The 14,203-nt window shown below is 44.6% G+C and overlaps 2 protein-coding genes across 2 annotated transcripts; one reads left to right on the top strand and one right to left on the bottom strand.

Moving 5' to 3' along the window:
- Positions 1 to 98: 98 nt before the first annotated feature.
- On the bottom strand, positions 99 to 2,332 carry cebpg (CCAAT enhancer binding protein gamma). Its single transcript, XM_069718440.1, is given in 3 exon segments — positions 99 to 966; positions 969 to 1,134; positions 2,171 to 2,332. Coding segments are annotated over 2 exon segments (528 nt in total). The 5' UTR covers positions 1,054 to 1,134; positions 2,171 to 2,332; the 3' UTR covers positions 99 to 523.
- A 5,178-nt stretch (positions 2,333 to 7,510) lies between these two features.
- On the top strand, positions 7,511 to 9,824 carry cebpa (CCAAT enhancer binding protein alpha). Its single transcript, XM_069718449.1, has one exon. It carries the CDS (start codon positions 7,600 to 7,602, stop codon positions 8,494 to 8,496), a length of 897 nt encoding a protein of 298 aa, XP_069574550.1. The 5' UTR covers positions 7,511 to 7,599; the 3' UTR covers positions 8,497 to 9,824.
- The last annotated feature ends 4,379 nt before the right edge of the window (positions 9,825 to 14,203 follow it).

The following is a 14,203-nucleotide window of genomic DNA, read 5'->3' on the forward strand; positions in this document are numbered from 1 at the left end:
TTAAAAAAAGGTAATTTTAATAGTTTACATCTTTGTCCTGCAGCCGGACAGTGACGTTCAGGGACGTCAAGAGACGTTCAGGGACTTCAGGAGACGTTCAGGGACGTCAGGAGACGTTCAAAGACGTCCCGAGACGTTCAGGAGACGTCAGGAACGTCCGTCCTATTGGACTCTGGATTTAAAGAGGCAGGAAGTGTCCGTTTGATCCTGAAGGGACGACGTCTCAGTTTATAGGCGTTCATATCTCATTGTGTTCCTCATCAGTCAATCAATCAATCAATCAATCAATCAATCAATGGATCAAAACCACAGTCGGCTGTCGAGTCAGTTTAAAAAGTCTTCTCGAGTCCAGATTTAAAAATCATCCTCCAGAACTCATTTGTCCCGGAGGATTGTGGGAACCATGGAGGGGGCGGGGCATCAACAGATTAAAAAAATAAGCGCTGAGAAGAAGTAAGAAGTTTCTAAAAACAAAACAAAACAAGCTGCAGATATCAAACGACCCCCCCACCCCCCCGCGCGCTCACTGCCCATTGGCAGAGGTGCCGTTAGGGGCGGGGCTCGCGCCCTCGGCGCCAGCGGGCGGCTGCACGTTGTCGGCCAGGTTGTGGGCGTGTTCCAGGAACAGGTCTTTGAGGACGCTCAGCTCTTTGCTCAGCAGCTTGATTTTGGCCTCCAGCCGCTCGTTCTCCTCCTTCAGCTCGTTGACGCGCTGCTGCGTGTCCATCGCCTTCTGCTTGCTGCGCATGCGGCTCTTCTTCACCGCCAGGTTGTTGCGCTCGCGGCGCTGGCGGTACTCGTCGCTGTCCTTGTCCGCGCCGGGCTTCTTCATCTCGCCGGTGGGAGGGGGCGGGGCCTCGTCGCCTCTCGAAGGGTCGGCGGGGACGAGCCGGGGGACCTGCCGCGGGCCGACGAGCGTCGCCGGGAGGGACGAGGACGAGGAGGACGAGGAGGAGGAGGAGGAGGCGCGTCGGCGGCGTGCGCCTGGCTCTGGATGACGCTCACGCCGGGGTGCTCTGCATTGGTGAGTTTCGGCTGAGACGGCCGGCTCATCGGATCCTCCGCCTGCAGGTGAGCTGGTGTCTGAGTGTCCTCAGGTGGGAAAACAGACGAGATCCTCCAGGTGGGCGGAGCCTGTGGGACAAGATGGACACGCTTTTACCTTCAGACATTAAAACATCCTGGAAATAAAAGACTTACAAAAATAATAATTGGGAGTAAATTAAAAATGTATTTAAACAGCTCAGACAGAACTGATTTATTTTATCAAAAAACCGATCAAGCCGAGTCATCCATAAAACGTCCGATCGCAGAAATGTAGAAATATTCTGTCGCTCCTCTTTCAGGATTCAATTTCACTTTTCAATAATGAATTATTATCAATTATTAAAATATCTGTATATTTTTCTGTTGATTGATAAATTGACCAGCTGTGAACCTGATCGTGTTCGGCTCTCTGTACCAGCCAAATGTTTCTGAGCCGACCTCAATCTGTCAATCAAGAGTGTGTGTGTATATATGTATACACACACACACACACACACACACACACACACACACACACACACACACACACACACACAAGAAACATCTAACATGATAATTGGTCGTCTTTTTGTTTTATTCCGTGCAGCCAATTATCACCGCCCGGTCTGATTGGTCGGCGCGTTGCTATGCAGCCAGTCAGCTGTGTGCGCAGTGAAAAGTGCTCCGGGTTGGAACGGCATAGCTGTTGCCCGGTGTTGCATCATCACCATCACTGGCTGTCTTTGTGAGGACGGAGGGGGAACTCCGGAGTCACGCGGAGCTCCAATTTTTTAACCGAACTTTCGACTCGACAGAAAAACACCTGACCCGGTCCCGGTCCCGGTGAACCGGACGCTGAGTTCTAAAAGGGACACGTCGCGTCCGTAAAGTTTGAATTTCCGGCCACTTTTAACAACTGTCGGTTCGAGTCGAAGCGTAAACAGATGGCTCACGAGCTCGTCCCTCGTTTTCCCGCCCTGAACACAGACGGTCGCACGCGCTTTAAAGCGCGAGCGTTTCCGCGTTCTTCCTCACGAGCTCGTTTGAGACAGCCTGCTAGCCTGTTAGCTTCTGCTGCTAACGAGCCCTAACCCTGCGCTAAGTCTCTTTTCGGTAGTGCCTGACGGTAGAAAGCCCAGTTTACCTTCACAGGGCGGCGGCGGAGTCAACCATCCGTCAAAGGAGGAAAAGTTGAGGCAGAAAGTTGGAGTTTAATCCGTCTGTCGGAGCTCTGAGTGTTTTTGTTTGGAACATGGAGAGGAGCCGATTGCGAAATATCTTTTACCATGTACGGCAATGTCCGGGCTCAGCCAATCACAGGCCAGTGGGAGGCAGCCAGGAAGGCGTTTGTCTAATCGGAGATGAGTGTGCGGCAAAGTGATGCAACGCTCGGTGTGATTGACATGTCCTCGGACCAATGGGGCGCGGCTGTTTTCTGTCGGTTTGTTTATATAATAAGAAGCTGGTTGAAACATTCATGACTTCATCTCTGAATGACGCGAATTCATCAGAATGAAACTATCGATCGTACATTTTATATTTGTGTTTCCTCAGGCATATAATGACGATGGTGATTCATGATCATTGTTGTAGAAATAATCCGCCCAAAACACTTAGTAACGTTTACAGGTGAGGTGTTACGTCAGACAGGAAGTCAGGTACAATCTACAAACAGAATGTCAAATACACATCAAAACAAAACATTATCAATCATGTATGTTTCAATAAAATAATCTGTTTCAATAATATGATCGATCAGAGGTGGATCAATGACCACAGAGACACAAACCCTGGGATTAGTGATGTCACGTCACATGACTGTTATCGGTGCTGGAAGAAGTAATCAGATTACTGCATAGTAAAAAAAATACTCCATTACAAAGTAAAAGTCCAGAAGGAGCTGCTGCAAGAATAGAGTGTGACAGTTATAGTCCTGGTCGATCCTCTGATTGACATCTGATTATAAATGACATCATCACCTTATTGATGACTATGATGTCATCAGGTATTGATCACATATGACATCATCAGGTTATTAAGGTTGCTGCAGGTGGGGCTGCTTTTAGGTTTAGGTTTCGTTTAGGTTAGTTTGTGTAATATTATTTATCTTTATTTAATATTATTTATCTTATTTTATTATATAGAATGTGCATTTTTTATGCTGCTGTAACATAAAATTTCCCTCTGAGCGATTAACAAAGTATCTATCTATCTATCTATCTATCTATCTATCTATCTACAGTTGAAACCAGAAGTTTACATACACTGTGCAAAAAGACACATAATACTTTTTTTCTCACTGTCTGAAGTTAAATCAGACTAAACCTCTCCTGTTTCAGGTCCGTTAGGATTACCAACATTATTTAACTTTTGCTAAATATCACAATAATGAGAAAGAGAATATTTTAGAGAATTTTTCATTACTTTCTTCAAGGTCAAAAGTTTACATCCAGTTCCTTAGTATTTAGTAGCATTGCCTTTGAACTGCATGACTTGGGTCAAACGTTCTGGGTATCCTTCCACAAGCTTCCTACAGTACTCTGCTGGAATTCTGGCCCATTCCTCCGGACAGAACTGGTGGAACTGAGTCAGGTTTGTTGGCCGCCTCGCTCGCACACGCCTTTTCAGATCTGACCACAAATTTTCGATGGGATTCAGGTCAGGGCTTTGTGATGGCCACTCCAAGACATTGACTTTGTTGTCCTCAAGCCACTTTTGAACTATTTTGGCAGTATGCTTCGGGTCATTGTCCATTTGGAAGACCCCTTTGCGCCCAAGTTTTAGCTTCCTGGCTGATGTCCTGAGATGTTTCCTTAATATTTCCAGGTAATGTTCTTTCTTCATGATGCCGTCTATTTTATGAAGAGCTCCAGTTCCTGCTGCAGCAAAACAGCCCCACAACATGATGCTGCCACCTCCATGCTTCACAGTTGGGATGGTGTTTTCAGGTCTACAAGCTTCCCCCTTTTTCCTCCAAATGTAACGCTGGTCATTATGGCCAAACAGCTCCACTTTAGTTTCATCAGACCACAGGACATGTCTCCAGAAGTTAAGGTCTTTGTCTTGGTGTCTTTTTGCAAACTGTAATCTGGCTTTTCTATGTTTCTTTAGGAGTAATGGCTTCCTTCTTGCTGAGTAGCCTTTCAGCCCATGCCGGTGCAGGACTCGTTTTACTGTGGATAATGACACTTTCTTACCAGCTTCAGCCATCATCTTCACAAGGTCTTTAGCTTTTGTTCTGGGGTTGATTTGCACATGTCGGACCAAAACACGTTCATCTCTGGGACACAGAGCCCGTCTCCTTCCTGAGCGGTGTGATGGCTGGACATTCCCATGTTTATACTTGCGTATAATTGTTTGCACAGATGAACGTGGCACCTTCAAGCATCTGGAAATTGCACCCAAGGATGAACCAGACTTGTGGAGCTCCACGATTCTCTCCCTGATTTCTTGGCTGATTTCTTTTGACTTTCCCATGATTTCAATCAAGGAAGCAGAGTGTTTGAGGTGTGGCCTTAAAATACATCCCCAGGTGTGCCTTCAATTAACTCACATGTTGTCAGTTAACCTATCAGGAGCTTCAAAAGCCATGACATCATCATCTGAGCTTGCTCACGTTGTTTAAAGACGTAGTACTTTTGGTGTATGTAAACTTTTGACCTCAAAGAAAGTAATATAAAATTCTCTAAAATATTATCTTTCTCATTATTGTGACATTTAGCAAAAGTTAAATAATGTTGGTAATCCTAACGGACCTGAAACAGGAGAGGTTTAGTCTGATTTAACTTCAGACAGTGAGAAAAAAAGTGTTATGTGTCTTTTTGCACAGTGTATGTAAACTTCTGGTTTCAACTCTATCTATCTATCTATCTATCTATCTATCTATCTATCTATCTATCTATCTATCTATCTATCTATCTATCTATCTATCTATCTATCTATCTATCTATTATCTATCTATCTATCTATCTATCTATCTATCTATCTATCTATCTATCTATCTATCTATCTATCTATCTATTATCTATCTATCTATCTATCTATCTATCTATCTATCTATCTATCCATCCATCCATCCATCCATCCATCCATCCATCCATCCATCCATCCATCCATCTATCTATCTATCTATCTATCTATCTATCTATCTATCTATCTATCTATCTATCTATCTATCTATCTATCTATCTATCTATCTATCTATCTATCTATCTATCTATCTATCTATCTATCTATCTATCTATCTATCTATCTATCTATCTATCTATCTATCTATCTATCTATCTATCTATCTATCTATCTATCTATCTATCTATCTATCTATCTATCTATCTATCTATCTATCTATCTATCTATCTATCTATCTATCTATCTATCTATCTATCTATCTATTATCTATCTATCTATCTATCTATCTATCTATCTATCTATCTATCTATCTATCTATCTATCTATCTATCTATCTATCTATTTATCTATTATCTATTATCTATCTATTATTTATCTATTATCTATCTATCTATCTATCTATCTATCTATCTATCTATCTATCTATCTATCTATCTATCTATCTATCTATCTATTTATCTATTATCTATCTATTATTTATCTATTATCTATCTATCTATCTATCTATCTATCTATCTATCTATCTATCTATCTATCTATCTATCTATCTATCTATCTATCTATCTATCTATCTATCTATCTATCTATCTATCTATCTATCTATCTATCTATCTATCTATCTATCTATCTATCTATCTATTTCTACTCTATCTATCTATCTATCTATCTATCTATCTATCTATCTATCTATCTATCTATCTATCTATCTATCATCCATCCATCCATCCATCCATCCATCCATCCATCCATCCATCCATCCATCCATCTATTATCTATCTATCTATCATCCATCTATCATCTATCTATCTATCTATATCTATCTATATCTATCTATATCTATTATATCTATATCTATCTATATCTATCTATCTATCTATCTATCTATCTATCTATCTATCTATCTATCTATCTAATCTTTTATCTCAGTTGAATGTGAGGCGTCATTTTGATGAAGAAATAAAGAAGTACTGTTTCAGGAAGTATAAATACCTGCAGTCAGATCCGAGAGGTCGCCATCAGGCCCTGTCAGAGTCAGGTGACGGTGTGCTGAGAGGTTTTAACTTTCAGACTTCTGAGCTGTGTCTGGAGACACCTCCTCCAGGAGGACCTGAACCTCCTCCAGGGGGACCTGAACCTCCTCCAGGGGGACTTCTGAGGCCCATTTGTGAGGTTTTGGGGACTCAAGAACCTTCATGACCACTGGATCCTCCCCTCGAAGACCCCTGATACCACCTGAACCTTGAGGACGTCTGGAACAGTTTCAAGGACCCTGATCTCTAAAATCCATCTTCAAAGCCACCGACAACTTCCCAAAATGAACCCCAGAAGACCCCTGATGGATCCGCTCTGCAGCGCCCTCACAGAACCTCATTCAAAAAACAGGCGATTTAAGCCTCCGTGTTGCTGCTTTAAGGTGAATCATGTTAGGAGAAGCAGTAAAAAAAACAGATGACAGCTGTCTGATAGAAAAATGAAACATGCATGAAATAAAAGTGACCAATAATCAGCTGACCTCCCGCAAGCAGCCGACAGAGGGCGCTGTAGTCCGGCTGCTCGGAGGATCATGTGAGACTGCAGCAGGACGGAGTCTCAAGTTACTGAACACAAACAGATCAATTTTAATCTCACTTCATAAGAGCCTGTAACTATTGTTTTATTTAATTGTTTGGACTTGTTGGTTCATATTTGAATAACTGATCTGATTGATTATTGCAGAATATCTTCAATTTGCAGCCTCAGAGCTGCTGTTCAGGAGTCCAGAAGAGATTCAGCACTTTTTACAAACGTTGAGATTATCTGCGATTTATTCTGAGTCTGCAGAATCTTTACAAAATATTCAGAATTCATTTACACAACAGAAATAAACTCTTTTTACAACTTGACAGCAGCTCACTGCAACTTCTGAAGTTCAGAAAACGTTTTTGTGTATTTAACTTCTGCCGGATTGAAGAGCGGCTCCTCCCGAACCGGAACCTCGAACTGGATCATGAGAGTCCGGTCCGGCGGGAAAACGGAACACAAATTAGTTTAGTGATCGATGATTTCTGAACGAAGTTCGCAGCGAGGAGAGCAGTGTGTCTGTCAGGGAGACAGGGTTTAACTCAGAACCGCGCGCGCGCACGGTGTGTGTGTGTGTGCGTGCGTGCGTGTGTGTCCGCCCACTCCCTCCTCTATATAAGCGCGCTCTGACAGCTTGTAGTTACTGAGCAGGAGGAACCAGACAGCTGAAGTCGCTCCTCTCTCCTCTCTCCTCTCTCCTCCTCTCTCCTCCTCTCTCCTCCTCTCTCCTCCTCTCTCCTCCTCTCCTGTCAGACTCTCCCAGCTCGCGCTCCTCGTTCAGCGCATGTGTGCAGCCGTCTGACTCCCCTCTCACCTGAGGACCCGACTCTCTCCAAACTGGATTCCCGGAGCTCCTCGCCATGCCTGCCCGGGTTTAGGTTCTCCATGGAGCTGTCTAACCTGTACGAGGTCGCGCCCCGGCCCCCGATGAGCAGCCTGCCCCACAGCCAGCCGCCCTCCTCCGGCTACAGAGACCCGGCGGACCTCGGCGGTGAGATCGGAGACAACGAGACCTCCATCGACCTGAGCGCCTACATCGACCCGTCGGCGTTCAACGACGACTTCCTGGCAGACCTGTTCCACCACAGCTCCCGGCAGGACAAGCTTAAGATCATGAACGGGGAGTACGAGTCGGTGCCGTGCGGCCCGGGCCCCCCGCAGCTCTACATGTCCAACTACATGGAGTCCAAGCTGGAGCCGCTCTACGAGCACAACCCGCCGCGCATCCGGCCGGTGGCCATCAAGCAGGAGCCCCGGGACGACGAGGACCTGAACCCGGGCATGCCCCCCACCTACCACCACCCGCATCCGCATTCCCAGCAGTACTCCCAGCATGCCCAGCAGCAGCAGCAGCAGATGCCGCACCTCCAGTACCAGATTGCGCACTGCGCGCAGACCACCATGCACCTCCAGCCGGGTCACCCGACCCCCCCGCCGACCCCGGTGCCCAGCCCGCACCAGCACCACCACCCGCATCACCACCCGCAGCAGGGCGGCCTGAAGTTGCTGGAGCAGCAGCGGGGAGGCGGGAAGCACAAGAAGCACGTCGACAAGAGCAGTCCGGAGTACCGGCTGAGGCGCGAGCGCAACAACGTGGCCGTGCGCAAGAGCCGGGACAAGGCGAAGATGCGCAACATGGAGACGCAGCATAAGGTGGTGGAGCTGACCACCGACAACGACAGACTGAGGCGGAGGGTGGAGCACCTGACCCGGGAGCTGGATACGTTACGGGGCATCTTCAGACAGCTGCCCGATGGGTCCTTCAAACCCATGGGCAGCTGAGAGACTACTGAGCCGGAACCGGGCCGGAGCCGGACCGGTGCACTGCTGGATTTCTCTGTGAGAGCTGAGCGGACCGAGGCAGCTGCTGTTCACTGCACAGACTGAACGGACGAGTCTTTAAAACTGGAAAAAAAACAAAACAAAAAAACCCGCGAAGCTTCTCTGAACCAAAGTCCAGAAATAAAAAGACTTCTGACTTTTATTGTGAAAGAGGAATGCTGCTTCCTGTGGTTGTAGACTGGAAGCAGGTGAACTCTGCCCCGACTCACCTTTGTGCCTTCTTCAAAGTTTGTGTTATAAGCTCGTCCCCCCCGCAGATCCACTCTACCGAGGACTGCCGGTTTTTTGTGCCTTTCGAGAGAACGAGTGGATCGGCGTCATGTATGTTCGTCTGCACACACGTGATCTCGCTGTATGGATTTTATGTCTCCTGCTTCTCCTCAGGAGGAGGAGGTGCTGCAGGGCGGCTAGTTGGATGTCACGTGACTGAGACTCCTTCATTCCTGTGAGATACAAGGATTTTAATAAAAAAATAAATTTAAAAAAAGACAAGAAATGACGTCATTCTCAACAAAATGTTTAATATGTTTTTATTTTAATTCAGAACAGCAGGAAGAAAGCTCGTATCTCCAGCGTGTCAGCTTTAAGGCGTGAAAACAGAGTTCCCCCGAGTCCTCCGAGTCCTTCTAAGCTCTCCTGAGTTCTCCAGAGTTCTCCTGAGTTCTTCTAAATTCTTCTAAGTTCTCCTGAGTTCTCCAGAGTTCTCCTGTTCTCGTGTTTCTTCTCTGGAACTGAATGAAGTCGTGGAGATACGAGTTTTCCCGTCGGTGTGTTCTGGTTCTGGTCGTTAGAACCTCTGTCTGGCGGTACGGTGGCTGCATGACGTCACTGAGACCACGAGTCCCCCGCCGGTCTGACGATGCGTTAAAGGACCTGTTGTTGTTGTTGTTGTTGTTGTTTTGTGACGCAGCTCTTGTGTTTGCACTGTGATGCACCATGGGTACTGATCTGAGACAAATGTGAACAGGGTTTCTATGCAACACGTTGTCTTCCATGTCCTCCGCTGTCCAAATCATTGCCATCGCTCACACGGTGCCTTTCCAGATCCTCGGCGATGACCTTTGACCCCTTGCTGGTCGTTGCTCTGTTTTTAAAGATGTGTCAGCGGAAGACGGAAGCACTTTTTTTTTTTTTTTTTACTCTCTGATGTTAAACAAACGTTTGTTTCGACCTTTATGTCTCAGTTGTAAAATAACCTCTATATAAATATATATGAATAAATATAAATAAAACAAATGTATTATAATAAAGAAACTTGTTTTATCACATTCTCTTGTTTTGTGTTTATTATTGTTTATTTCTTGATGTTTGATTTTGAAAACTGCAGCAGCATCAGTGAAGTTAGAGATGAACATGTTTCCACCCGCAGCAGGAAACACTTTCGCTCTGTTTTATTGTGAGCTGCAGCGACGGGATATTTGTCCCTCAGTTTCTCCTTAAAGGCGACTTCAGTGTCAGTTTGAGCTCCATCGAACTGCTGCGACGTAAATAAAAGTAAAACATCAGTCTGAATATTTTATAAAAGCAGCTCTGCAGAGTTTTTTTAGTTTGTGTCGGACGTTTTCAGGCTCTGTTGCAGGTACGAGGATGATGCACTCCAAATGGTCCAAAAAAGTATCCAGAAGTGCCTTCAGCTGCAATACCAGCGAGTGCCACTAGAGGTCGGCTCCAAAAAGCCTCCGGCTCCATAGACTCCCATTCAACTTCTCTCATCAAATCCAAAGTGAATTAAAACTGCAAGCATTGATATGTAGCCCTCGCGCGCTGCACGTCGAAATGCAGCATGCGAGGGTCCACATATTCCCGCTTGCAGTTATAATTTTTTTTCTCGATCTTGTTCCTTATTCTTCTTCTTAAAAAAAAAAAAATCCTTTTTTTGGCGGCTTTAACATCTTCAAAAACTCATGAAAGTTGGTGCCTGATGCAAAGTTTCATGAGGTTTGGAGCATCGTTTGACCTTAAACATCAACTTCCTGTTTCATGCCGAAACATCAAACTTAGCCGCATTGCCCTGGCTATACTGTATACTCTATACTCTATACTATAGTCTATACTATAGACTTTATACTTTATACTATATAGTCTATACTATAGACTTTATACTTTATACTATATAGTCTGTACTATATACTCTATGCTCTATACTATATACTCTATACTCCTCTATACTATATACTCTATACTCTATACTCCTCTATACTCTATACTCTATACTATATACTCTATACTGTATACTGTATACTTTATACTATATACTATATACAAAAATGAATTTTGGGTCACTTTTTGGACGACATATGACGACATATGACTTTTTTTTAAAATATTTCGGACGACATATTTTTTTAATCATATTTTGGAGTATGACCTTTTTCTGAACTGACATGCATGCCTCAAGTTACTTCTCACTGTGAGGCAACTGCTCTAACCAGTGCACAATGAAAAAAAAAGTCTGTTTTGGACTTTTTTTTTTGGTATTAGTATGACTGCAAGTACAAACACAAGTGGCTTCCCCTTAGAGGGATTCACTCTCTGTGAACAGTGTGGCTTATTAAGGGGACTCACCCTCAATAAACCTCAGCGGGTGAACCATGAAGCATGTGTGTTACCTCGGCGGGGCTCGAACCCGTCTTCATGAGGTCGTTTCCAGCTGGGAGTCATCGTCGTAGACCGCTGGAATATCTTCGGTGCTGGAGAATGAGTCGTGGCAGGAGAAAGTGTACCACGGAGTTCACTGAGAGCTTCTAGAGACTCAGCCGACAGTCTGGTTAACTCAACAGGTAAAAGATTCTACTTCACCAAGGTTGATATTAATGGTTCAGATTCCACCTGTTGATGCTGATTCAACTTTTAGTGAAGTTGAAAGGTTTGGAGAAATTGAAAAAGTTTTGCATCCACAACACATTACAGGAAGATATTTAATATCACTGCAGACCCCCTTGAAAACATGTATATCTACTATCCAAAGAATGTCTGCGGCAATTTTGGTCCATTTGAACGAATATACAGTGGGTACGGAAAGTATTCAGACCCCTTTAAATTTTTCACTCTTTGTTTCATTGCAGCCATTTGCTAAAATCAAAAAAGTTCATTTTATTTCTCATTAATGTACACTCAGCACCCCATCTTGACAGAAAAAAACAGAAATGTAGAAATTTGTGCAAATTTATTAAAAAAGAAAAACTGAACTATCACATGGTCATAAGTATTCAGACCCTTTGCTGTGACACTCATATTTAACTCACATGCTGTCCATTTCTTCTGATCCTCCTTGAGATGGTTCTACTCCTTCATTGGAGTCCAGCTGTGTTTAATTAAACTGATTGGACTTGATTAGGAAAGGCACACACCTGTCTATATAAGACCTTACAGCTCACAGTGCATGTCAGAGCGGCACGGTGGTGCAGTGGTTAGCACTGTCACCTCACAGCAAAAAAAAGGTTCCGGGTTTGAATCCGGTCCTGGGCCTTTCTGTGCGGAGTTTGCATGTTCTCCCTGTGCTTGCGTGGGTTCTCTCCGGGTTCTCCGGCTTCCTCCCATCATCCAAAAACATGCACCTCAGGTCAGGTTACCTGGCGCCGCGCTAGTGGCAGCCTGCTGCAGCATCTCCCCCCTGAGAGCCCCCCTGCTGTAGTGAAGACATTTCCCCTCGGGGATTAATAAAGTGTATAAAATCCAAAAAAAAAAAAAAAGAGAATCATGAGGTTGAAGGAACTGTCCAAGGAGCTCAGAGACAGAGTTGTGGCAAGGCACAGATCTGGCCAAGGTTACAAAATAATTTCTGCAGCACTCAAGGTTCCTAAGAGCACAGTGGCCTCCATAATCCTTAAATGGAAGAAGTTTGGGACGACCAGAACTCTTCCTAGACCTGGCCGTCCAGCCAAACTGTGCAATCGTGGGAGAAGAGCCTTGGTGAGAGAGGTAAAGAAGAACCCAAAGATCACTGTGGCTGAGCTCCAGAGATGCAGTAGGGAGATGGGAGAAAGTTCCACAAAGTCAACTATCACTGCAGCCCTCCACCAGTCGGGGCTTTATGGCAGAGTGGCCCGACGGAAGCCTCTCCTCAGTGCAAGACATATGAAAGCCCGCATAGAGTTTGACAAAAAACACATGAAGGACTCCCAGACTATGAGAAATAAGATTCTCTGGTCTGATGAGACCAAGATTGAACTTTTTGGCGTTAATTCTAAGCGGTATGTGTGGAGAAAACCAGGCACTGCTCATCACCTGCCCAATACAATCCCAACAGTGAAACATGGTGGTGGCAGCATCATGCTATGGGGGTGTTTTTCAGCTGCAGGGACAGGACGACTGGTTGCAATTGAAGGAAAGATGAATGCAGCCAAGTACAGAGATATCCTGGAAGAAAACCTCTTCCAGAGTGCTCCGGACCTCAGACTGGGCCGAAGGTTCACCTTCCAACAAGACAATGACCTTAAGCACACAGCTAAAATAACAAAGGAGTGGCTTCGGAACAACTCTGTGACCATTCTTGACTGGCCCAGCCAGAGCCCTGACCTAAACCCAATTGAGCATCTCTGGAGAGACCTGAAAATGGCTGTCCACCAACGTTCACCATCCAACCTGACGGAACTGGAGAGGATCTGTAAGGAAGAATGGCAGAGGATCCCCAAATCCAGGTGTGAAAAGCTTGTTGCATCATTCCCAAGAAGACTCATGGCTGTACGAGCTCAAAAGGGTGTTTCTACTCAATACTGAGCAAAGGGTCTGAATACTTATGACCATGTGATATTTCAGTTTTTCTTTTTTAATAAATTTGCACAAATTTCTACATTTCTGTTTTTTTCTGTCAAGATGGGGTGCTGAGTGTACATTAATGAGAAATAAAATGAACTTTTTTGATTTTAGCAAATGGCTGCAATGAAACAAAGAGTGAACAATTTAAAGGGGTCTGAATACTTTCCGTACTGAAGTAGGAGTTTGTTAAAGTACAAAATGTGTGAATCACCCAAAATGGCAACTAAATTCAAAATGGCGGACTTTCTGTTGAGTTGACGTAAAGGTGTGTTGGAACTTTTTTGTACATGTAGGTGTGATACACATGTCCACCGAATTTCGTGCATTTAGGTAAATGGAGCGGGGTATCTGTATAGGAGGCGGTAGCGAGCCATTTGGCCACGCCCACTCACGACTCACAAATTTTTCGCCAGGAGAGACGGGCGTACCAACTTTCAGGAGTTTTTGAATATGATAAAGCTTCCAAAAATGCAGTTGTTTACGGAGGATCATAATAATCACTTGGACAACAATAAGGCTTTTGCACCCTCGGTGCTCGGGCCCTAATAAAATGTGTCCATCAGTTATCTCGGTGTTGTTAGCTAAACTCACTCCTTCTTATTAGTTTTGATCTGATTGGAAACCTGACGATACAACGTCCCGCCCACCGATAGCTGTAACCTGACTGCACCACAGGCCTGTCAATCAAACAGACACGCCCCCAAAAACAGGTCTTCTTGAATCTTCTTTTCTAATGAATGAGGGATTATTTTCAGATGGACCTCCAGAAAACTAAGAAGAAGGAGTGACTTTAGCTAACAACACCGAGATAACTGATGGACACATTTTATTCACTTTGGATTTGATGAGAGAAGTTGAATGGGAGTCTATGGAGCCGGAGGCTTTTTGG

This window comes from Brachyistius frenatus, unplaced genomic scaffold (assembly GCF_029030835.1).
Source record: "Brachyistius frenatus isolate BFR_SWC_R1_liver_20210118 unplaced genomic scaffold, ASM2903083v1 Contig_191, whole genome shotgun sequence".
Classification (NCBI taxonomy): domain Eukaryota; kingdom Metazoa; phylum Chordata; class Actinopteri; family Embiotocidae; genus Brachyistius; species Brachyistius frenatus.

Coding starts and splice junctions, on each gene's coding strand:
- cebpa (XM_069718449.1), top strand. CDS start 7,600: ATGGAGCTGTCTAACCTGTACGAGGTCGCGCCCCGGCCCCCGATGAGC.